The 25,163-nt window shown below is 48.0% G+C and overlaps 1 protein-coding gene across 1 annotated transcript in view; it reads right to left on the reverse strand.

The window, feature by feature from the left end:
• LOC146349198 (olfactory receptor 52K1-like) overlaps window positions 1-22,331 on the reverse strand; it is a 28,282-nt gene extending 5,951 nt beyond the window's left edge. Inside the window, exons 1-2 of the mRNA XM_084842123.1 lie at window positions 21,428-22,331; window positions 20,854-20,906 (exon numbers count right to left, since the gene is read on the reverse strand). Of these exons, the coding sequence (XP_084698249.1) occupies window positions 20,854-20,906; window positions 21,428-22,331 (957 nt within the window). The remainder of the gene's footprint in view (window positions 1-20,853; window positions 20,907-21,427) is intronic.
• Between the last annotated feature and the right edge of the window lie 2,832 nt (window positions 22,332-25,163).

Below are 25,163 nucleotides of genomic sequence, written 5' to 3' on the forward strand. Positions count from 1 at the left end.
TCATCTTATAAAAATTATCTTTAAGACTTGTACATAAAGTAAATTTTAAATCTTTTCCCCACATATTTTCCCACTCTTCCATTGATGTATTATGACCAATATTTTGTGCCCATTTTATCATACAATCTTTTACTTGTTCATCCTCTGTCTCATACCTTAACAGTAATTTATACAATTTAGCAATAACATGTTCATCATTTGTACATAGTGCTGTTTCAAACTCAGATTCATAGAATCATAGAATAGTAGGGTTGGAAGGGGCCTACAAGGCCATCGAGTCCAACCCTCTGCTCAATGCAGGAATCCAAGTCAGAGCATCCCTGACAGATGGCTGTCCAGCCTCGTCTTGAATGCCTCCAGTGTGGGAGAGCCCACCACCTCCTAGACTCCGACTCCCAGGTTCCTTTTATTCTTTGCTCCATTTATTTTGATCCAGATGCTCTCGATGGGGCTACCAAGCTCATCCTCCTGTATTTCTGTGTAGAGATATGTATTTTTCACATATAGTGCAACCCCACCTCCCTTTCTGTTCCTCCTGTTCTTTTTGAACAAGTTATATCTTTCAATTGCTGTATTCCAGTCATGAGAGTCATCCCACCAAGCCTCAGTTATACCTATCAAGTCATAATTTCCCTCTTGTATTAAGAGTTCAAGTTCATTCTGTTTGTTTCCCCTACTCTGGGCATTAGTATATAGACATCGAAGACCATGTGCTTCATAGTCTGGCTTTCTTCCTACATGTGTCTGAAGACTATTATTGGGCGCTATCAGAGCTGTTCTCTCCATTGCAATGCATGCGCCTACGTCCATTGTTACCCCCAGCATTACATCTCCCTTCCCCGTAGGATTCAGTTTAAAGCCCTCCTGATGAAGTTCTTCATGCTGTGGCCAAACACATTCTTCCCGTCCTTTGTGAGGTGCAACCCATCCCTTGCCAACAGCCCATCTTCCAGGAAGTGTAGCCCGTGGTCCCAGAATCCAAATCTCTCTCGTCGGCAGCACCTTCGTAGCCAGTCATTTACCCGGAGTATTTTTCGTTCCCTTTCTGTCCCTCTTCTAACTACTGGAAAGATGGATGAGAAAACTATCTGGGCCCCAAAGTTCTTGAGTTTCCTTCCCAAAGCTTCAAAGTCTGACGTGATTTCTTCGTAGCTCCGCTTGGCGGTATCATTTGTTTCCACATGGATGAGAAGAAAGGGATACCTCATCACATATCACATATCATATGCAAAGAGCTTCTCAAATTAAGCTGAGGGCCGCATGCTGCCTGCCCCTGCTTTAGGCATGAACATGGGAGCAAAGTACACATTCCATACAATCACTTGCAAAGATCTTCCATCATGCTTCTTTGTTAAGAAATGCTACTTCAGCAAGCTGCAGTTCTAAGTAGAGATGTGTGGGTAGGGTTTCTTACTTGACCCTTCCTGTGCCCACCATTTAAAGCTGTCTTTCCTATCAGGCAGGCCCACCAAATGCAAGGGTAAATGCAGTTTGGAGAATCTCTCCAAACTGGGAAAATGGGCATCTAAATGGAAAATATGGTTCAATGTAAGCAAGTGTAAAGTGATGCACGCTGGGGCAAAAAAATCCCAACTTCAAGTATAACCTGATGCAATATGAACTAGTGGTGACTGACCAAGAAAGAGATCTTGGAGTTGTGGTGGACAGCTTGATGAAGATGTCAACCCAGTGTGCGGCTGCTGTAAAAAAGGCAAACTCCATGTTAGACATAATTAGAAATGGAATTGAGACTCAAACTGCCAATATCATACTGCCCCTATACAAAACTATGGTGTGACCACACTTGGAATACTATGTCCAGTTCTGCTCACCGCACCTAAAAAAAAAAAAAGACATTGTAGAGCTGGAAAAAGTGCAGAAAGGGGCAACTAAAATGATCAAGGGGCTGGAGCATCTCCCCTATGAGAGAAGGTTACAACAGCTGGGATTGTTTAGCTTGGAAAAAAGGAGGGCAAGGGGAGACATGATGGAGGTGTACACAACTATGCATGGTGTGGAGAATGTGGATAGGGAGACTTTTTTCTCCCTCTCTCAAAATACTAGAACCCAATGGGGTTATCCTATGAAGCTGATTGGTGGGAGATTCAGGACAGATAAAAGGAAGTGCTTCTTCACACAGCGCATAGTTAAACGATGGAATTTGCTACCACAGGATGTAGTGAAGGCCACCAATTTGGATGGCTTTAAAAGAGGGTTAGACAAATTCCTGGAGGAAAAGGCTAGGCTACTAGTCCCGATGGCTCTGTGCTACCTCCAGTACCAGTTGCTACCTCCAGTACCAGAGCCTATGTACACCAGTTGCTTGGGAACATGGGTGGGAGGGTTCCTGCCCTGCTTGTGGGTTCCTAGTCAGCAGCTAGTTGGCCACTGTGTGAACAGAATGCTGGACTAGATGGACCCTTGGTCTGATCCAGCATAGCTCTTATGTTTTTCAATGTGCATCTGCAATCCCAAAAGGGGAAATCATTGAAGGAGGATGGGCTGGTACTAGGTTCCAGGGGGTCTTGGGCAAAGTGTCCTCATGGGCCTGTCTACCAATGGCAGTGGTCCCCATGCTTTTCCCTGGTGGTGGTCCCCATCTCCCCTGACCATAGTGGGCATGCTAGGTGGGAGCAGGTGGGAGCTAGGCAGCAGTGTTGACCCCAAAGTGTTGGGCTTGTGACATGTGCTCACTCATGCGCTCACTCATGCCATGCTAATTTTCCCAGAATGCAATGTGAACGATGCATTAAGGCATTGCATTGTGTGGACGTCAGCTTGGTACCAGCACTGGGAAACCCAGCTGTCTGGGGTTAGTACTCCTGTACCAAGAGAAGTCTGTCAGAAAAAAGAGGTGGCAACCCTAATTCAGCAGCACAAGCATGGTTTAATACACAGGGCTTCAAACCCAGACTTTTAAGAACTCAAAGGCCTGGGCCTGCTTGGACAAATCTGCCAGTTTTACTTTCTCCCCCATTCAAATGTTCTTAATCTCACGTTCTTTCCATCCCATTTATGAAGAAATTTGTGAATTTGGTAAGTTTTTTTCAAAAAAGTGAACAACAAAACTCTCACCCACCCCTTCTTGGCTCCATGTTTGGGCAGGAACCTGAGAAGAGCTCTGCTGAAGGTGTCTTCAGTGGACCCCTCCCTGAAAGTGTCTTTGACTGCCGACAGAGTGGCTTTCCATCTCTGCTCCCTTTGGCACGACTGACTCCCACACAGCTGGGGTTGGTGGCCCTGGTTAAAAAGCCTGACTGCTGCGCAGGTTGAGGCCCCAACAGTTCTTTTTCCAGGAAATAAGCCATCTGCTGAAAACACCAACTCATGTTGACTTGACGATGGGCTTCTCTACATGAGTGATTTATTGCATGCTCATGATTGGCCACTTATTGAAGTTGTGGGTCCTTTACACGACATCGTCAACCTCCAGGACCTCTCCCATGTGTTTCCCCATTTATCTGGCATTAAAAAATATTGGAGATAATCTGGAATTAAAAAAACCAACGCAGGATTTTGCCAGTGTGTAATGCCACCATAGCGCTATAATTCAGCCACAAGATGACGCTATTTCATTGAACATACAGAGCATTGCCGAGAAAGGAAGTTTACAATTCGATCCCATGTGCTTGCTGCCTAAAGGAGCCCATCATAATCCTACAAAGAAAATGGAAACAGAAAGCCCTGGTAAAGTTGCAGGATTTTAGCCTGGTGTAGAAATGCTCTGTGTGAAGTGTTTGTGGGAATCAACTAGGGCTGAACCAAAAATACTTCATGAAACTATTTGGAGAAATTCAGGAGAGTGTTTGTCGGGGGGGGAAGGGAGAGAAAGATTTCCCCAAACTGCTCCCCTATAAGAAGCTTAAAAAACATTCTAACAGCACTTATTTAAGGTAGAAGGCCATATGAACCTGCCATAAGTTTTTGCTTACATATAAGAGCAGCATAAGATTTAGCCTTGAGAAGAGAAGACTGAGGGGAGATATGATAGCACTCTTCAAGGACTTGAAAGGTTGTCACCGATAGGGATGGGGAAGAATTTCTCCCCGAAACTTCGGGGGGCCGAGTGCCAACACATTCGGTCCCCCGAAATCGGTGGTGAAATTCTCTGCCACCCCCCCCGCTACCCCCCCCGGGATGGGACTTACCTTTCACGAATGTCCCTCCCAGCGGCGGGTCCTGGCGGCGGTTCGTCGGGTCTTCGTCAGGGGCGGGGGCGGCAGCCGGTCTTTCGACCGGCTGCCACCGCCGCCATTACAAGGAAAGTTAAAAAAAAACAAACCACCCCCGTGATAGGCTACGTAACGATTAACGTGGCCTATCACGGCTGGATTTGCAAAGTCAGCCGTGATAGGCTACGTTAATCGTCACGTAGCCTACCACGGGTGACTTTGAAAAAAAAAAAGTGCGTACACAAATGGCGGCCCCCATAGGGAGCCGCCATTTGCGTTCCTTATTTGGTCCCTGTAGTCTACGTAAAGATTTACGTAGACTACAGCGAAAATAAGGGCAACGCAAATAGCGTTCTTTACGTAGACTACAGGGACCAAATAAGGAATGCAAATGGCGGCTCCCTATGGGGGCCGCCATTTGCGTATGCGCTTTTTTTTTTCAAAGTCACCCATGATAGGCTACATGACGATTAATGTAGCCTATCACGGCTGACTTTGCAAATCTAGCTGTGATAGGCTACGTTAATTGTTACGTAGCCTATCACGGGGGTGGGGGTTTTTTTGTGTTTTTTTTCACGGCCGGGTAGACGGGGTGCTTCTACCCAGCCTGACTTTCGCTGGCGAGGGATGGGGCGCCTCCCGCCCGGCCTGAATTTCGGCCGGGCGAGGCGGGAAGCCTCCCCCCCCTCGCATGAACTTCTGGGGGAGAAGCGAAGCGCCTCCCCCCCCCCACCGCGAAAAAAGCTGCAGGACAAGGTAAGTCCCTTTCGTACATCTCTAGTCACCGAGAGGAAGGCAGGATCTCTTCTCCATCATCCCAGAGTGCAGGACATGGAAGAATGGGCCAGGAAGCCAGATTCCGGCTGAACATCAGGAGAAACTTCCCGACTGTTAGAGCAATGTGACAATGGAACCAATTACCTGGGGAGGTGGTGGGATCTCCCACACTGGAGGCCTTCAAGACGAGGCTGGACAGCCAACTGTCAGGGATGCTCTGACTTGGATTCCTGCACTGAGCAGGGGGTTGGACTCAATGGCCTTGTAGGACCCTTCCAACCCTACTATACTACTATTCTATGATTCTAAGATAGCATAGAGAGGTATAGGAAGGATAACTAAGAGAGCCAAAGCGGCATTCGGATCCAAAGCGAGAGTTGGATATCCAAAGTATTTGGATTTTATGTTTTGCCATTGACTTGCATTGAAAAACAGAAATGGCCATAACGTTTTCACTTTTCATGATACATAGATGACATTTGGGGACCTGACACACACACACACACACACACACACCCTGGAGGTGATTCCACCTGCCAAATTTCAGACAGTTTGGCCCAGTAGTTTTTGTGCTAGGTGCAGGTAAAATTTGTTTTCAACAAAAACTCTCAAAGCAAAGAGCTATAACTTTTCACTGTTCCCACAGAAGTCCATGAAATCTGGACTCCTGGAAGCCCCAGTGCAGGTTACTGAACCTGCCAAATTTCAGATAGTTTGGCCCACTAGTTGTTGTTCTCAGCACAGGTAAAATGTGCTGCTTTCAGAAGCTCAAACCAAAGGTAATAAACTAAAGGGATAATCAGAGAAGTTAGGTGTTTAAGTGGTGATTAGGAGGAGGTCACTATCCCAGATCTCTGGTGTAGGTTTTTCTGAGTTGCAAAAGAACCCTCCCGCCAGTTCTACTTTCCTATTCAGCTTCACGCTGGATGACCTCAGGCTCTCTTTGGCTGAATGGAATACACATTACCTGGGGAAAAGGTCTGCCCTAGACCAGGATGCACTATGTGGACTGGGGGTGAGCCAGCCTGGCGGCTGGTGCTGCTGGCCCCACTAGCACCTTGCCCACCTCTGCCCCTGCCAAGACCCCTTAGATGCCTCATACTTAGGGATGGTGGAGAATTCCACCATGGATCTCAGGCCAAATGCCAGTGCATTTGGCCCCCCGAAATCTGTGGCAGAACAAAGCCCCCCCCCGCCCCACCACCCCGCGAAAGGCATGTGAAACGGAGCACCTATCTGGTGCTGTTCGCGCTGCTTTGCGAATGGTGGCCGCGTCTGTGGCCGCCATTCGCTTCCCTATTTAGGCCGTGATAGGCTACGTAAATACTTACGTAGCCCATCACGGCTAACGCAGGGATGCCATTTGCATCCCTGCGGAGGCCGCGATAGGCTATGTAAATATTTACGTAGCCTATCACGACAAAAAAAAGGGACGCAAATGCCGGCGGCTATGGCGGCTGCCATTTGCGTGCCTGCGCAGCCCAGCAGTGGCTGGATGTCGCTGTGGGCGGCCCTGGCCAGCGGCCCTGTGGAGTTGCTGCGGAGTGGAGCTGGCCGGTGAGGATTTCAGGGGGAGGGACGGAGCGCCTCCCCCCCCACTGCGGATGTCACGAAACGAAACAGGTAAGTCATTTCGTACATCCCTACTCATACTGGGGTTGCTTTGCAACACAGTAAAAAACAAATTGTGTGTATAGTGCTTTGCGCACTATATATTATATATTGTATAAAATATATAGTAAATGTGTGGTGCTTTGCCCACTATATTGTATGGACTCTTGTGTAGTGTTTTACACACACACACACACACACACACACACACGAGAGCAAAAGAGAAGGAGATACAGAAAGAAAAACTACCTACAAGCTGGGTGGGTGGGTGAGAAGGGGCTATAAAGCCTAACAGAAGAGAAAAGGAGGGGGAGGTAAGAGTTGAAAATGGGAAGGGAAGGAATACAGGAATTGGGGGGGGGGCAGCCAAAGAACAAGGCAAGGAAACTAAAGTGCTTTTAATATTATTTTTTTGGCATTTTTTTAAATAAAGCATCTAGTAAAAAAAAGGGGGGGGGAGAAGACTAATAGGAATAGTTGAACTGAGAAGGGCTGGGTGGGAAGCAAGAAGGACAAGTGACGCTGCAAGAGAACAGACACACCACACAGATCCAGCGAGCCAACAATCCCTAACCACCTCTCTCACACAGTGCAATGAAAGCAGACAGTTCTCCTGTTATATGCAGCCTCCCCCCACCCCACCCTGCCCCGCCCCTCCACCACGGTCACTGATTGGAGACTGCTGGATTAGGTTCAGCCCTAAGCTGGCAGCTAGATTGCTCACCATTCCCCCCTCCCTCCTCCTCCTCCCCCCTCCCTGATCTTTTGCAAATTGATATATTTTAGAGACAGGCTGTCTGGACTTAGGAATGGCGTCAGAATAGCTCCGAATCTCTGAGATGCACCGAGGTGCTTCAGGGGTGACTCGCTTCACTTTGGACTGCTTCGGTGCTATTCTGACCTGCTTCAAAGCTCAACAAAGCCTCCCCCCCGCACCCCAATTTGCTTTGGGATTCGGGATTTGGACCGAAGTGGTGCACAGCCCTATTGTGAGATAATAATAAGGAAGGGAGCGCCTCTGCAATGTCGCTGAGCTGGCGTAGATTGCTTTTCCCACTAACTAAGCCCATAGGATGGGATTAGGACTTCCAAGTTGAACAGAGTTTGCTGGAGCAAACTCATAAGTGACACAGAGCTGGGGGCATGCTGGAAGAAACTAAGGTTTCAACTATAAAAATTACAATTAATAAGAGAACATTGGTAACAACTTGGAACTGAATAAACAAAGGTGTTTATGGGGAAAGTATGTAGGCGTATGCGATAAGTTTCTATCGACAAGGCAGGGTAAAGGATTAGGCACAGGTGGAGACAGCTCATTTGGACTGCACCGTTTGATGTTCAGGGGCCCATCTACACAGAAATGCTCTCCAACGCCATTCAGTTAAAAAATGCATTTTCATAAAATCAGATTTGCTGTGGCACGCACAGCCAATTAAAGCAGCGTATACAAAGAAATGCCTTCATGGATCACTGCCTTGTTGTGGCGAAGGGGCTTGCGTAACTCAGTGAAGCCATAAGCTCTGCCGTGCAGGGCCACCCAAGATGGACAGGTCATGGCAGAGGGTTCTGACAAAATGTGGTCACTGGAGAAGGAAATGGCAACCCACTCCAGTATTCTTGCCAAGAAAACCCCATGGAACGTATCACAAGGCTAAAAGAGATGACGCCGGAAGATGAGCCCCTCAGGTCGGAAGGTGTCCAATATACTACTGGGAATTTCCCAGCAGAGGGAATTTCCAAGTCGCGCCAGAAAGAGTGAAGCGGCTGGGCCAAACCCGAAAGGACACTCAGCTGTGGATGTGTCTGGTGGTGAAAAGAAAAGCCGATGCTGTAAAGAACAATATTGTTTAGGAACCTGGAATGTCAGATCAATGAATCAAGGTAAGCTGGAGGTGGTCAAACATGAGATGGCAAGATTGAACATCGACATCTTGGGAATCAGTGAACTAAAATGGACAAGCATGTGCGAATTTAATTCAGGTGACCATCATATCTACTACTGTGGGCAAGAATCCCTTAGAAGAAATGGAATAGCACTCATAGTCAATAAAAGGGTGGGAAAAGCAGTACTGGGGTACAATCTTAAAAATGATAGAATGATCTCAGTACGATTCCAAGGCAAACCATTCAACATCACAGTAATTCAAGTCTACGCCCCAACCACTGAGGCCGAAGAAGCTGAGGTTGATCGGTTCTATGAAGACCTACAACACCTTCTAGAACTAACACCAAAAAGAGCAGAGCAAGCTGCTCCAGCTGGTCCAGGGACTACAGAAGCAAGCAAGCTCCCAGAGAGTGAGCGACTAGAGCGAGAGGATGGGGAGCAAACAGGAGTTGGCCAGGGGAGTTCGGCAGGGGAGGTCAACGGGGAGGCCACTAACATTGTTTTTTCATTTTTCATTTTATTTTTAACTAGCTTTTTCCATTTATTTGTCTTGTAACACACACTTTCACACAAGCGGGACTCTGCTTTTAACCTCTACTGAGTAGAGGAACAGGCACAGGCTAGTCTAGAACAAGCACAAAGCTAGACACAAAAAGGGAAAAGAGGCTATGGAAGGACAAGACTCTCCAGTGGTGGTGACCTGCAAGGTGGGTGCAATGTTTGTTTTCTTGCCTGAGAACAGCATGGCCTACACCTGCAACAAGTGCAAGTTGATCACGCTGCTGGAGGAAAAAGTAAGTGGACTGGAGCAGTGACTGTCGACCCTCCGGGGAATAAGAGAACACGAAGCGGTCTTGGACAGAATGGGGGAACTACAGCAGCAAAAGGAAGACCAGAAGCTTGAAGAGCAACAGCAAGATGAGGCAGTGGGAAATGCTGAGGTGAAGAAAAATGGAGTAGAGGATACTCCTTGGAAAAGGGTGACAGTTAGGAGAAGAAGAACTAGACGCCACACATAGAATCATAGAATAGTAGGGTTGGAAGGGGCCTACAAGGCCATCGAGTCCAACCCCCTGCTCAATGCAGGAATCCAAGTCAGAGCATCCCTGACAGATGGCCATCAGCCTCCAGTGTGGGAGAGCCCACCACCTCCCTAGGGAATTGGTTCCATTGTCGTCTTGCTCTAACAGTCAGGATGTCTTTCCTGAAGTTCAGCCAGAATCTGGCTTCCTGTCACTTGAGCCCATTATTCCACGTCCTGCACTCTGGGAGGATCGAGAAGAGATCCTGGCCTTCCTCTCTGTGACAACCTTTCAAGCACTTGAAGAGCGCTATCCTATCTCCCCTCAGTGTTCTCAAGGCTAAAAAGGCCCAGGTCTTTCAGTCTCTCTTCATTGGGCTTTGTTTCCAGTCCTCTGATCATCTTTGTTGCCCTCCTCTGAACCTTCTCCAGTTTGTCTGCATCCTTCTTAAAGTGTGGTGTCCAGAACTGGACACAGTACTCCAGATGAGGCCTAACCAGTGCTGAGTAGAGGGGAACCACTACTTCCTGGGATTTGGAAGCTATGCTTCTATGAATGCAGCCCAAAAGAGCATTTGCCTTTTTTGCAGCCACATCACATTCTTGGCTCATCTTCAGCTTGTGATCGACAACAATTCCAAGATCCTTCTCGCTTGTAGTGTGGTTGAGCCACGTATCCCCCATCTTGTAACTGTGCCTTTGGTTTCTTTTTCCTAGGTGCAGAACTTGGCATTTATCCCTATTCAATGTCATTCTGTTGTTTTCTGCCCAGCGCTCCAGTCTATCCAGGTCACTTTGAATTTTGTTTCTGTCTTCCAAAGTATTAGCTATCCCGCCCAATTTTGTGTCATCTGCAAATTTGATCTGCATTCCCTGCACCTCCTCCTCCAAGTCATTAATACAAATGTGGAAGAGCACTGGGCCCAGGACTGAGCCCTGCGGTACCCCACTCGTTACCTCTCCCGAGCTTGAGAAGGTCCCATTGATAAGCACTCTTTGAGTCCGATTCTGTAGCCAACTGTGGATCCACCGGATCGTTGTTTCATCTAGCCCACTTTGAGCTAGTTTGCTCATCAGGATATCATGGGGCACTTTGTCGAAAGCTTTGCTGAAGTCGCGGTATATGTTGTCTACAGCATTCCCATGGTCTACAAGGGAGGTTACTTGATCAAAAAATGAGATCAGATTCGTCTGGCAGGATTTGTTCTTGACAAATCCATATTGGCTTCGAGTAATCACGGCATTGTTGTCAAGGTGCTTCCAGATGGATTGCTTTATCATCTGCTCCAGAATTTTCTCAGGGAATGATGTCAGACTGACTGGTCTGTAGTTCCCAGGTTCCTCCTTTTTACCCTTTTTGAAGACAGGGACAACATTAGCCCTCCTCCAGTCATCTGGCACTTCCCCCGTCCTCCATGATTTCTCAAAGAGAATAGACAGCGGTTCTGAGAGTTCTTCTGCCAGTTCCTTTATGAATCTAGGATGCAGTTCATCTGGCCCTGGAGATTTGAACTCATTCAAAGTAATTCAGAGTTGCTTGACCATATGCCTATCGATCTCAAGCTGCAATCCTGCCCCTTCAGCCTGTACTTCGCCTTTGCCAGGGGGTCATAGACCCTCTTTTGGGAGAAGACAGAGCCAAAGTAGGAATTGAGCACCTCTGCCTTTTCCTTGTCATCTGTTATCGTTTTGCCATCCTTAGTTAATAGCTGAACCACCATTTCTTTTCTCTCCCTTTTTCTATGCACGTAGCTGAAGAAAGCCTTCTTGTTGCTTTTAGCATCCCTTGCTAACCTCAGCTCGTTCTCAGCTTTAGCCTTCCTGACGCCATCCCTGCAATTCTGTGCTACCTGCCTGTACTCTTCCTTTGTTGCTTGGCCTTCTTTCCACTTCCTATATGTGTCCTTTTTTGTTTTCAGGTCAACCCTAAGCTTGTTGTGAAGCCACATTGGCTTCTTCTGTTGTCTTCCACCTTTTCTTGTTGGAATTGTTTGTAATTGTGCCTTGACAATTTCCTTTTTGAAAAGCTCCCACCCATTTTGGACTCCTTTTCTCATTAGCGTCGCTTGCCATGGGACCTTACTGATCATTGTTCTGAGTTTATGAAAATCAGCTTTCCTAAAATCCAGGGTACGCGTTTGACTACACTCGGCTTTTGCTTCCCTTAGAACCAAGAACTCAAGTACAACATGGTCGCTTTCCCCCAGAGTTCCTGTAACTGCTACTTTATCCACTAAGTCATCTCTGTTGGTTAGGATCAAGTCAAGGATAGCCGATCTGCACTGGAGGAGAGATCCAGGGTGGGGGGCTGAGCCCCATGGATGTCATGATAGTCCCAAGCAATGGGGGCATGTTCTCACTCTGCATGGGAAATATAACTCTTTAAACAGGTTTTTAGAACAAAATTTTATAGGACAAATGCCATCAATCTTGAAACAGCTTCACTGGCTTCTTGTTTGTTCCCGAGCTCACTTCAAGGTGCTCCTTCTTACCTCTAAAGCCCTAAGTGGCTTGGGGCCAGGGTATATGGAAGACCACCACCTCTCATATGAACATGCCATTCTTTACCTGAGGCCCGGCTGTGCATCCCACCTGAAGGGCAGGTGAGGTCAGTGGGGACCCATGGCAGGGCCTGGCAGCACCCCGGCTGTGGAACTCCCTTCCGAGGGAGAGTTGCCTGGCCCCCTGTTATTGCACTCACGTCCTGTTTAGGGGCTTCCTGTGGGCATCTGGTTGTGCGCTATGTGCACAGAATGCTGTGGTGGATAGACCTTTTGTGTGATCCAACATGGCTCTTCTTACATGCTTATCGGGGGGATCTCTGTGGCGACAGGTTCAGTTCGCTCTCCACTTTGCTGCACCTTTTACTGGAGTCAAATGTGCTTCACCTGGGGGGACACAGGGCTTGAAAACCCAGATTATCCCAAAGCCAGCCTGGGGCTCTCAGCAGGTCACACAGCAGTTTGCTGCGCATTGTTTGGGTGGCTACTGGGCGGAGTCTCATCACCGTCATCATTTGGAGAGTCTGTTCTCTCCCTCCCACTCTCACCTTGTTCCGCCCCTACTGCTTTCTCTGGCCAGTGTGTGTGTTAGCACCCCCCACTCCCCATCCTATGTCCAGCCCTCCCCCACCCAATTTTTAAAATTTATTTTCCCTCTAAAAGTGCAGTAGTACAACAGCAACAGGACTAAATGCATAGACCCATTGATTTCATTTTAGTTGGGGTGCTGGAACCATCAGGTGGAGTAGTTCTTTCCTGGGGGACTTTGCCCGTTCCCCCTTGTGTCCCCAGTGGAAGTAATTTTTCCCCTTCCCATTGAGAAAATCCACAGGAGTGCAGCAGCAACCCCTCACATTACTGCAGTAGTAGGGTCACTCTACCCTACTACTCAGTGCTCAAGATCTTGCAAGATAGACTCCAGCAATTCATGGAACGAGAATTGCCAGAGGTACAAGCTGGGTTTAGAAAAGGCAGAGGAACTAGAGACCAAATTGCCAATATCCGCTGGATAATGGAGAAAGCCAGGGAGTTTCAGAAAAACATCTATTTCTGTTTTATTGACTAATTGAAAGCCTTTGACTGTGTGGATCATAACAAATTGTGGCAAGTTCTTGGTGGTATGGGGATACCAAGTCATCTTGTCTGCCTCCTGAGGAATCTGCATAACGACCAAGTAGCAATGGTAAGAACAGACCACGGAACAACGGACTGGTTTAAGATTGGTTAAGGAGTACGGCAGGGCTGTATACTCTCACCCTACCTATTCAACCTGTGTGCAGAACACATCATGCGACGTGCTGGGCTTGATGAAGCCAAGGCTGGAGTTAAAATCTCTGGGAGAAACATTAACAATCTCCGATATGCAGATGATACCACTTTGATGGCTGAAAGCGAGGAGGAGCTGAGGAACCTCATGACGAAGGTGAAAGAAGAAAGTGCAAAAGCTGGGTTGCAGTTAAACCTCCAAAAAACCAAGATGATGGCAACCAGCTTGATTGAGAACTGGCAAATAGAGGGAGAAAACGTGGAGGCAGTGACAGACTTTGTCTTTCTAGGCGCAAAGATTACTGCAAACGCTGACTGCAGCCAGGAAATCAGAAGACGTTTACTTCTTGGGAGGACAGCAATGACAAATCTTGATAAATTAGTGAAGAGCAGAGACATCACACTGACAAGAAAGGTCCGCATAGCTAAGGCAATGGTATTCCCCGTAGTAACCTATGGCTGTGAGAGCTGGACCATACGGAAGGCTGAGCGAAGGAAGATAGATGCGTTTGAACTGTGGCGCTGGAGGAAAACTCTGAGAGTGCCTTGGACTGCCAGAAGATCAAACCAGTCCATCCTCCAGGAAATAAAGCCAGACTGCTCACCTGAGGGAAGGATATTAAAGGCAAAACTGAAGTACTTTGGCCACATCATGAGAAGACAGGATACCCTGGAGAAGATGCTGATGCTAGGGAGAGTGGAAGGTGAAAGGAAGAGGGGCCAACCAAGGGCAAGATGGATGGATGATATTCTGGAGGTGACGGACTCGACCTTGGGGGAGCTGGGGGTGGCGATGGCCGACAGGAAGCTCTGGTGTGGGCTGGTCCAGGAAGTCACGAAGAGTCGGAAGTGACTGACTGAATAAACAACAACAAGGGCCACTCAGTCATTTTAGACAGCCTACTTTCAATCTTTAACATATCCCCCCTTCAGTGCATGTTTACTCAGAAGTAAGAAATAAATCTCACTCTACTGCAGTGAAAAGGATATAAATGCAATAAATAAATAAATAAATAAATAACTGTAGTAATTCACCCTAAAGCATTCTTTCACTTCTCTGATGCTCTCTTAGATCGCTGTTGCGGGGTCGTGCTTGTTTGATGTTCTGTAGTTCTCTGTTATGTAAAATCCCTTCTCTGCTTTATCACAGTAACTTCTCATTGTGAGCAAGGGGAAGGAGAATGGGGAGGGGAGGGGAGGAAACAAGCCTCACAATTTAGTCTACCCACCTTTTTTTCTCTATGTCCACCCACCCCATATCCCACTTGGAAATAACCCCACTCCCTCCAGGTGGCTGTGGTTGGTGAAACTGGAGTGCTTACTTCGGGTTCACAATATAGCAGCAATGCCCTATTTCAACATTGTGCTATTACGCAGTATGCATTTATGAGGATTTTTTTAAATGTGAGATGCTGCCGAGAAGAGCACACCTATACTTTTGGAGGGATGGCCGCCAGAGGTTAGTGGTAGGCAAGGTGAAGTAAATGGAGGTAAAGAGGGAAAGAGTAATGTAAATAATGGTGAAAAAAGGGGAGACAAGCTCTGGTGCTCACAAAAACAATATTTATCACACTTGACGCATTTCGGAAGGTTTCTTTCCTTTCTCAGGAGCTATAAATTATACCAAGCATTTACATTAGAAATGCTGTGTTACAAATAATACCCTGTTCCTATATTTTCAAATTTCATGCAACCTTTTCAATACTAAAATGTTAAAATTCCACCATCTAAAACCACTCAACAAAACACCAATTATCATTTAAACATAATACAGAAAGCTCTCACATAATATCTTTTAACTCAAGAGATTATGTTAACATTAACCCTCCCATGGCAGCATGACTTTTTAACAAACACAAGAAAAGTTACATCAGCATTTAGTCTCTTGAACAAACACCGACCTATTGGAAGCCGTTTGTTTTCTTACTCTGGAGTGAACGAGGCTCCTTGCTTCTGACTGAGTGCTTGTACATGCTGATGCTGTATTTATTTATTTATTTATTTATTCATTCATTCATTCATTCATTTCATTTCTATACTGCCCAATAGCCGAAGCTCTCTGGGCGGTTCACAAAAATTAAAACCAAACAACACACAATAAAACAATTTAAAATATATAGAACATTAAAACCACAATATAACAATACAACCACAATAAAACCTAGCAGCAGTGCAGGAGTTTAAAATACAGATTTAAAACAGCAAAGCTAAAAATTTAGAAAGCTAAAATGCTAAAATGCCTGGGAAAATAAAAAGGTCTTCACCTGGCACCGAAAGGAATACAATGTAGGTGCCAGGCAAACCTCACTAGGGAGCTCATTCCAGAGCCGGGGTGCCACAGCAGAAAAAGCCCTCCTCCTAGTAGCCACCCGCCTCACTTCCTTTGGCAGGGGCTCACGGAGAAGGGCCGCTGAGGAAGATATTAAGGTCCGGGCAGGCACATATGGGAGGAGGCGATCCTTCTGGTAACCTGGCCCAAGCCGTTAAGGGCTTTGAATGTTAACACCAGCACTTTGAATTGGGCCCGGAAATGGACTGGCAGCCAGTGCAGCTGGAAAAGTACTGGTGTAATATGAGCTCGCAGGCCAGTCCCTCTTAACAATCTTGCTGCCCTATTTTGGACCAGCTGAAGTTTCCGGACCGTTTTCAAAGGCAGCCCCACGTATAACGCATTGCAGTAATCCAGACGAGAAGTTATCAGAGCATGGATAACTGTAGCTAGGCTCTCTCTGTCCAGATAAGGGCGTAGTTGGTATACCAGCCTAAGCTGATAAAAAGTGCTCCGTGCCACCGAGTTCACCTGTGCCTCAAGTGACAGTTCTGGATCCAAGAGCACCCCCAAACTATGAACCTGATCCTTTAGGGGGAGTGCAACCCCCTCCAGAACAGGTTGAATATCACCTAGCCGGGCAGACGAACCACCCACTAACAGTACCTCCATGTTGTCTGGATTGAGTTTCAGTTTATTGGCCCTCATCCAGTCCATTACTGTGCCCAGGCCCTGATTCAGAACAGCCACTGCCTCACCTGGGTTTGATGAGAAAGAGAGGTAGAGCTGGGTGTCATCTGCATATTGATGGCACCTCAGCCCACACCTCTGGATAACCTCCCCCAGCAGTTTAATGTGATGTTAAACAGCATGGGGGATAGAATAGAGCCCTGTGGAACCCCATGGCACAATTGCCATGGCACAGAGCAATAATCCCCCAGCACCACCTTCTGGAATCGGCCATCCAAGTAGGAGCGGAACCTGTAGTGCAGTGCCTTCAACTCCCAACCCAGACAACCTATCCAGAAGGATACCATGGTCGATGGTATCGAAAGCCGCTGAGAGGTCCAGGAGAATCAACAGGGTCGCACTCCCCCTGTCCCTCTCCCGGCAGAGGTCATCCCACAGGGCGACCAAGGCAGTTTCCGTTCCAAAACCAGGCCTGAAGCCCGATTGAAATGGATCTAGATAATCCGTTTCATTCAACAGTGCCTGGAGCTGTCCTACAACCACCCGCTCAAGCACCTTGCCCAGAAAGGGGATGTTGGCCACTGGCCTATAACTGTTAACATCCTCTGGGTCCTGGTTAGGTTTTTTCAGGAGTGGTCTAATTACCGCCTCTTTTAAAACGGCAGGCACCACTCCCTCTCTCAAGGAGGAATTTACAACCTCCTGGACCCAGCTGGACATCCCCTCATTTATTTATTTATTTCATTTCTATACCGCCCAATAGCCGAAGCTCTCTGGGCGGTTCACAAAAATTAATGTGAAATCGTTTGATTTAATAAGCCATGAAGGGCAAGGGTCAAGCACACAAGTGGTCTATCAGACTTGGCCAAGCACCTTGTCCACATCCTCAGGCCTCAGTAACTGAAACTCATCCAATAAAACTGGACCAGACGGTGCTCTGAACGCCTCTACCAATGGAACTGCATTAATGGTGGTGTCCAATTCATGATGAATCTGAGCTACTTTATCCTCAAAGTGCCGTGCAAACTCGTCACAGCGTGCTACCGAGGGTTCCACCGTCTCTCTCCCTGGCCCAGAATGTAACAGGCCGCGAACCACTCGGAAAAGCTCCGCTGGACGACACTGAGAAGATGCAATGCTGGTGGAAAAGAACTGTCTCTTTGCCACCCTGACCGCCACAGAGTAGGCTCGATAGTGGGCTCTTACCTGTGTTCGGTCAGACTCAGCACAAGTTTTCCTCCACCTGCGTTCTAGCCGTCTCCCCTCTTGCTTCATTGCCCTCAGCTCAGGTGTATACCAAGGAGCTGGCCGGGCTCTGCTCAGAGGGAGAGGGCGCTTGGGCGCGATCGTGTCAACCGCCCGAGTCATCTCTGCATTCCACAGAGCGACCTGGGCTTCGACAGGAGCACCACCAGCCATACCAGCAGGAAAATCCCCCAGAGCCCTCTGGAATCCATCAGAATCCATTAATCTCCGGGGGCGGACCATTTTAATAGGTCCCCCACCCTTGCAGAGGGGGAAGGCTGCCAGGAGTCTAAACCTCAGCAGGAAGTGATCTGTCCATGACAAAGGGACAGATGTTAATTCCTCCACTTTCAGATCACCATCCTCCTGCCCAGTCAAGAAAACCAGATCAAGCATGTGTCCTTTTATATGCGTTGGGCCGATGACATGTTGGGACAGCCCCATGGTTGTCATGGCGGCCGTGAAGTCCTGAGCCGCCCCGGATACAGCGGCCTCGGCATGGAAGTTGAGATCCCCCAGGACCATCGTCCTAGGGGTCCTCAACACCAAGTCCGAGACCACCTCTGTCAGCTCAGGCAGGGAGTCTGATGGGTAGCAGGGTGGGTGGTACACCAACAGAATCCCCAATCTGTCCCGGGTACCCAACACAAGGTACAGACACTCAAGATCTGCACTCGAATGAGCAGGAAGCCTGGAGAGGGAGATTGAATTCCTATAGACCACGGCAACCCCCTGTCCCCGACCCTCAAGTCGGTGTTGGTGCTACACCGAGTACCCAGGAGGGCACAGCTGGGAGAGAGTGACCCCTCCCAGTTCCCCCACCCAGGTCTCAGTAATACATACCAGGTCAGCCCCCTCATCCATAATCAAATCATGGATGAGGGAGATTTTATTTTGGGCATTCAGCAATGAATGCTGAATCCTGGCATTCAGCAGCAGCACCACCAGACCCGACGGCAGACTGGTAAGGCTGCCAGGAACCATCAGGTTGGGGGAAGAACCAGAAGAGGGGACAGCTGTAAGGTGTCTAGCCCATCTTCTCCTCAGCTGGCCTGTTAATCCCCCAACGCCATACCTCCCCCTGCCCGTGACCACAGTTATAGTGGCACCTCCCCGACCCCCTGAGTTGCCCAATAGTCCTCCCAGGCACATATTAAAATGTTAGAGTATAAAATGATTCAACAGTATAAAACAATATAAAAGATAAAAGAGATAAAAGAGAACAGCAGCTAAGAAAGGAGCAGATAAAGTCCACATTTGCCCCTTTCCCCCTTGTCTTTAAAGCTGCTGCTATTTGCTGCTGGTATCTGTGGCTGCTGGTGTCTCTGGAGAGGCAGGTGGGTAAGTCTTCAGATCCTACGTGACTCCAAGTGCGATGCTAAGTGCGCACTTAGCGTCGCACTTGGCGCGACGCGGCGAGGCGCTGCCTCTGGCAGCCCCGCCTTAAGTACCTGTTGGCAGGGGCAGAAGCAGGCTCAGGATCCACCCGGTGCAGCTGCTGGCTGGTCTTCCTTCCCCCAGGCTCCTTCCCATCTGCTGTGCTCACGCCTGAAGCGTGCCTTAGATTCCCAAAACGATTTAAAGGTGAACACTGATTGTGCTGCTATCATGTACCACTCTTATTACAACTTATACTGTAAGAAACATTTCACATATGGTATTTTTGATGATTGGAGTCACACATCCTTGCAATCTTCTATGTTCCATTTTTTATTATTACATTATATTGTGCATTATTCGGCTGACTCTAATTTTATTCCTGCCTTTATTTTAATCCTGAGAAATCCAAATCCTCATTAAGCCCTGTGGGCCACATACTTTTTAGGGAGATGATCCAGAACAGTTCTCTTTTGCTTAATAATCTTTCATCCCCGTTTGCCTTTTCGATATCCCCCAAAATGATGTCATTTGGTTCATGTTGCTTCTCATTGAAATGCTTGACCATTGGTGCTCCTGCCCTTTGATGTCTTAAGTTGCACAGATGTTCTCCTACTCAGAGTTCTAAAAAGTTTCGAGGTCTTACCAATATAGATCTTGTGGCAGGGGCATGAAATCGCATATAATTACTTCACATTTGGAAACCTTCCAAAACATGTCGAGCGTAATAAATATTGTTTTTCTGAGCACCGGAGCTCGTCTCCCCTTTGTTCACCAAGGTGAAGTAAATACCATGAGGTAGCTCAGAACACCCAAAGGGCCAGCTGCAAGATGGTTGAAACACCAGGGGAACACCCCTTGACTGGGGTCAGTGAGGTCATGGCCAGGTGAAAGACACACTCCTGGGCAGGGCTATCATGCCAAAGTAAATGCTGAGGGTTGGTACACACTGCAACAGAAGTGCAGACAAGCCGAATTATGGAAAAGAATCAGACTAAAAGTAGTCTCAGAAAAACTGGGTTTTCCGTTAAAATCTCCAGGATGGCTGCGAGCTGGCACAACGTCGTGTGCCCCAAACAACCTCCAAACACAGACAGCTGACAGCAGATTCTCCATGGAGACACCACCACCCCTTGTGTTGGGTTGCCACTCAGCTAATTCCATTTTCCCTTTTACTCAGCTTCAATGCCACACAATGGACAAGTTACATTTTAACCTATTGATATATTTCAAACCTTTATAGGCTGCCTTTTAGGGTCAAATCCTCACAAGGCAGCTCCCAACATATACATTCACAATAATGTATCAATACAAGTTTAAAACCATAAGCCATAAACATCATAAACATACAATTGATGTAAAAACAAGAACCAACAGTAATTCTGTCGGGGATGCTCTGACTTGGATTCCTGCACTGAGCAGGGGGTTGGACTCAGTGGTCTTGTAGGCCCCTTCCATCCCCAGTATTCTATGATTCTACTAATCACAAACAGCATTCAGCCCAGTAGGAACGGTAAAATCAAATAAAAACTGATAAACTACAGCAGCACAATATACAGCAATCCAATTTAAGCAAAGACAGTTGTAAACAAATAGGTCTTTAGAGCCGGCTTGAATGCCTGCAATGATAGGGCATTATATATTTCATCTGGAACAAAGTTCCGCAGGCATGGGGCCACTGCCACAAAAGGCCCCTTTCTTCATGCTTGCCAGCCTGATTGCTCTCTCAGGCGGACACACAAGCACGGCTTCTGAGCCTGATCTCAAAGTGCAGGCAAGCTGATACTGGTGGAGGCAGCCCTTCAGGTGAACTGGTCCCAAACTGGCAGATCTTTCAAGGTTAAAACCAGCACATTAAATTGGGCCCAGAACTGCACCAACAGCCAGTGCAATGTATAATATACATGTCCCATCTTCTGACTGCTGAGCCCCTACCAGTTGTTAGGCGGCTGCATTTACACCAGCAGGAGTTCCTGCACCAACTTGATTGATTGATTGATTTACCATCTTTAAAGGCAGAGCCACATTAAGTGCATTACAGTGGTCCGACATGAATGTGACGAGTGCATGGGTAACTGCAGCAAGGTCTGTCCTCTCCAGACATGGTAACAGTGGCTGTACTAACATCAGCCTCAGCAGGTAAAAAACATTCCTAGCTTCCAAGGCCTCCCGAGCTTCCCCAGTAAGTACAGAGCTCAGGAAAACTGCCTGACTGAACCTTGGTCCTTCAGAAGGCAGGCAATCCTTTCTAAGGCTGGTTCCAAACCTCTGTCCAGAGTAGCTGGTTTCCCTGTTCTCCATTCTGTCCAGATTAAACCTCAGCCTGTTTGCTCGCATCAACCTCAAAACCACCATCAGAAAAATGTTGGTCAGAAACATGCTGAGGTGGACAGACCAAGTAAGTTCATGAAACTACTACTAGCCAATCAATCACAAGGCTAATATGGTGCACTGCTATGACTGCAGGAGTGTGTACATCATTCCTACTATTTAATATCTCTTTACTATCAGCAGCATCTGCCTATTCACAGGAATTCAGCATATTCTTGTAGACCTATGCAGTCCTTCATGCAAGGCGCTTTCTCCTGAGAACTATGTGGGTCACTCGGTCACGGATCTCCTTGGTCTTCACCCCATATACAATGGGGTTCAGCATGGGAGGAAAGAGGAGGTAGAAGTTGGCCAGAAGAATATGAACATGAGGTAACACATGATGGCCAAATCGGTGTGTTAATATAGTGAAAAGCGCGGGGGTGTAGGACACCAGGATAACCACAATATGAGCTGCGCAGGTGCTAAAGGCTTTGTAGCGGGCATCCCTTGATGGCAGAGCCATGACAGCCCTGGCAATCATGCCGTAGGACAAGGTGATGAAGAGCAAATCCACTCCCACCACAAGGAGGGCCACGAACAGCCCATACACGACGTTGGCAATGATGCTTGAGCAGGCCAGCTTCACCACAGCCATGTGCTCACAGTAGGTGTGACCAATGACATTGGTCTTGCAGTACGGAAGACGTGCCGCCAAGATGATAATTGGGGTGATGAAAGCCGTGCCCCTCAGCACCACCACTGAGCCAATCTTGGCCAGCAATGGGTTGGTTAGTATGGAATCATATCTCAAAGGGTTGCAAATTGCCACATAGCGGTCGAAGGCCATGGCCACCAGAACAGCTGACTCCATGACGGAGAAGGAGTGGATGAAGAACATCTGGACCATGCAGGCATTGAAATTTATTTCCCCAGCTCGGAACCAGACAATGCAGAGTATCTTGGGCAGGGTAGAGCTGGACAGCGCCAGGTCTATGAGAGCCAGCATGCAGAGGAAGATGTACATGGGCTTGTGGAGACTCTGCTCCATTTTGATGGTGTACAATACGGTGCAGTTTCCCAGCAGCGTCATAAGATACATTGATGAAAGAGGGATGGAGAGCCAGTGGTAAGATGCTTCCAGGCCAGGGATGCCCAGCAGGATAAAGGAGGAGGGCCTGTCATGGCTCCCATTAAACACAGACATTGCTCATTGGAGGCACGGTGCAGGGACAGTGACGCACAGATAGGCTTCCTGGCTGTAGTGGAGGGAAGAGCCACAAAATGGGGTGGTGAGGACTTGGTACATGAGAGACTCAGAAGCAGCACCTTGTACAAAGGCACGGCCATGCTGCGTCAGTATCGAGGTGCACGTTTGATTAGTATCCATTCGGAATTCCTTTAAGCATAGACTTAAGGACAAACTACACATTTCATACAAATGCTTGTGATGATGCCCTGACAGACGTAGGTTTTCGTTTTGAGCAGAGAAGCATGGGTGGGACTTCTCACTTAAGATTTGTTTTTAAATGAAAAGCAGGGTAATGTTTTTCTAAAATAAATAAACCCTTTCCGTGCCCACCATTTTAAGTTGTCTTTCCCATTATGGGGTTCCAGATGCATGTTTGCAAGGGGGGATATGCATTTGTCATCCCAAAGGGGAAAATCAGTTGACGGGGCAGGGCTGGTACCAGGTTTCAGTGGGCCTTGGGCAAAATGCCCTCATAGGCCCCTCCCTCATCTCCTGGCAGTCCACAGGCTGTCCACCCCCTGGTGCCCCCCCGCAAGCAGCAGTTACCAGGCAATGGCAAGTGGGGTCTGGGCAGCAGTGCCAACCCTGGGGTGTTGGGCCTGTGACGCATACTCAGTGATACCCTGTTAGTTTTCACATGGTGCAATGGCCATGATTTATGTGTTGTGAAGAAATTATTGTGGGAAAACCAACAAGGCACCAGCAACAGAAAATCCAGGTGCCCGGGATTGGTACTCCTGTAACTGCAGGGCCAAAATAAAAATAAACTAACTAAAGGGGAGCCCAGGGGGCTGGCATCAGTGCTGGTGGGCTTTGCTGGGGTCCCAGCATGTGGCTGAGTAAACTGTGTGCTGACACCACACCTGGAGAGGCAATCTGGGGTGAAAGAATGGGAGAGGGTGAAATGAGTTCCCTTGCACCTTCTCCCCAAAAAGTCTGCACAGGACTGCAGCCTTAGACCAAATTAGACATAATGGGTTGGAACCTGATTTAGTTAGTTGCACTTAGTGAATGAATGGGACATGAATTATGACAACTGATTTCACTTGGACCTGATAGCAACAAAGGCCAGACCTACATGTTGTGTCCTATCATTACGATCCCATCATGGTAATGCCACATCCCTCTTGCGCGTGTGTACCTTGTAGGACACACCATGACATCTGTTGCAGCATGTTGGATAATGTGGAATAAAAACCAGGAAATGACACTATGACAGCAGTACATATAATGTGGGGATTTCTACACCAGCCTAAAATCCTACATTTAAAACAGGGCTTTCCACTTCCGTTTTAAATGTAGGATCACAACTGATTCCCTTTACACGTGCTTCCTTCTCTGTAGATGGCTGTTCCCATAGTGTTATGTTTCCGTGAAAAGGCATTGCACACACTCCAGGTTCAGCGATGCTTGCTCCTGGGTTCCTGCCCTTTTCCCTCCCCTTGCACATTACTGGTGGATGGGGACTGACACACGGACAGCCCCCCCACAATCTCGCCGGGCCTCGCCTCCCTCTTCCATGCCTTCGGCCAGTCCCTGCCACTCAGCCCCTCTGCTGCTCCTCTGCTCTGCTGCCCCCCTCGCTGCTGCTCCGCCATTCTGCTGTTCTGCCGCTCTGTTTTGAGCAGGCAGGCTGAAAATGGCAAGGAGCAAAATGGCGCAGGCATGGGAAGGCTGAACGCCCATCAGACCTTTGTCGCCACCTTGGACATCATGACCACGCCCCCAACAACCACACCCAGTGGTTCATTCACGCCAGGCGAGAAATACGCGGGGAGGGCCTGGCGCTCCATTTGCGCATATCTGGAAAAATACCCAATTTTTTCCATTTGAGGAAAACACGGGATAGGTGGGAGGAAATAGTGGAATAATGACTGGACAACAACAGCATCATATAATGGACCCGCACAATTCAGTGAGTGAGCAACCGGGAATGCGCAATAAACGTGAGGTGTAGAGATCCTCTGTGTGATGCACCCCAGCAGTTATCAGTGCACTTCAATACCACTATAAAGCAGCAGTGCAGATCTAGCCTAAATTTGGATCCAGCCCAATAGGGGCAGCCATGCCTGTTGGGCAGGCATCTGTGGGGTGGAAGACTAATTTTAGCATCCAAAGGGCTGTGTGGGGAGGGAGGGAAACAGAACCCTTCCCCTCTCCTGCCTCGCCTCCCAGCGCTCGGGCACCTCAGGCGCCTTTCCCTTAGTCTGCAGTCAGAACGAGGCGGAGAAGAAGCTCCTCCGTGATGAGCCAGGGGTCCTGTCTGGAGGCAGTGGCGATGCAGCAGGAACCTGCGCTGGTCCACGTTGCCCAGAGGCTGAACGGGAGACTGCCCGGGAACCCCCATGTCCGCCATGTTGAGTTCCACGGAGGACGGGCAGGATCACCGTAGTCTTCACCATCTGCCCAGCTTCTTCCGCATCATTGGCATTCCCCCCCCGACCCCTGATGCTTGGCGTGTGAAATGTTTTATCAGTGCCATCTGATTACCCGCATGGATGGTATGTTCCCAATTCCTGACATATCCTAATAGAATTGCGTTACTGTCTCAAATCCTAATTTGGGAGTCCTAATGTTTTTTGCCATTGTTTTCTCACCAGCCTGCAACTGCACTAAATATGTTTAAACGCTACATTATATTTGTTCCAACATCAGTCGCTCCTAGAATTTTCTGGGCATAGGAATTTTCTTACCTCTGAAGACCCAGAATGCTGCTGAAATAATACTTTATAAAAACTGTCCTTTGCGGTGATGTACCCCATCCACCCCACACACACACACAGAAGG

Source organism: Heloderma suspectum, chromosome 3, assembly GCF_057233095.1.
Source record: "Heloderma suspectum isolate Gila_16-S chromosome 3, 16-S_ref, whole genome shotgun sequence".
Taxonomy (NCBI): Eukaryota; Metazoa; Chordata; class Lepidosauria; order Squamata; family Helodermatidae; genus Heloderma; species Heloderma suspectum.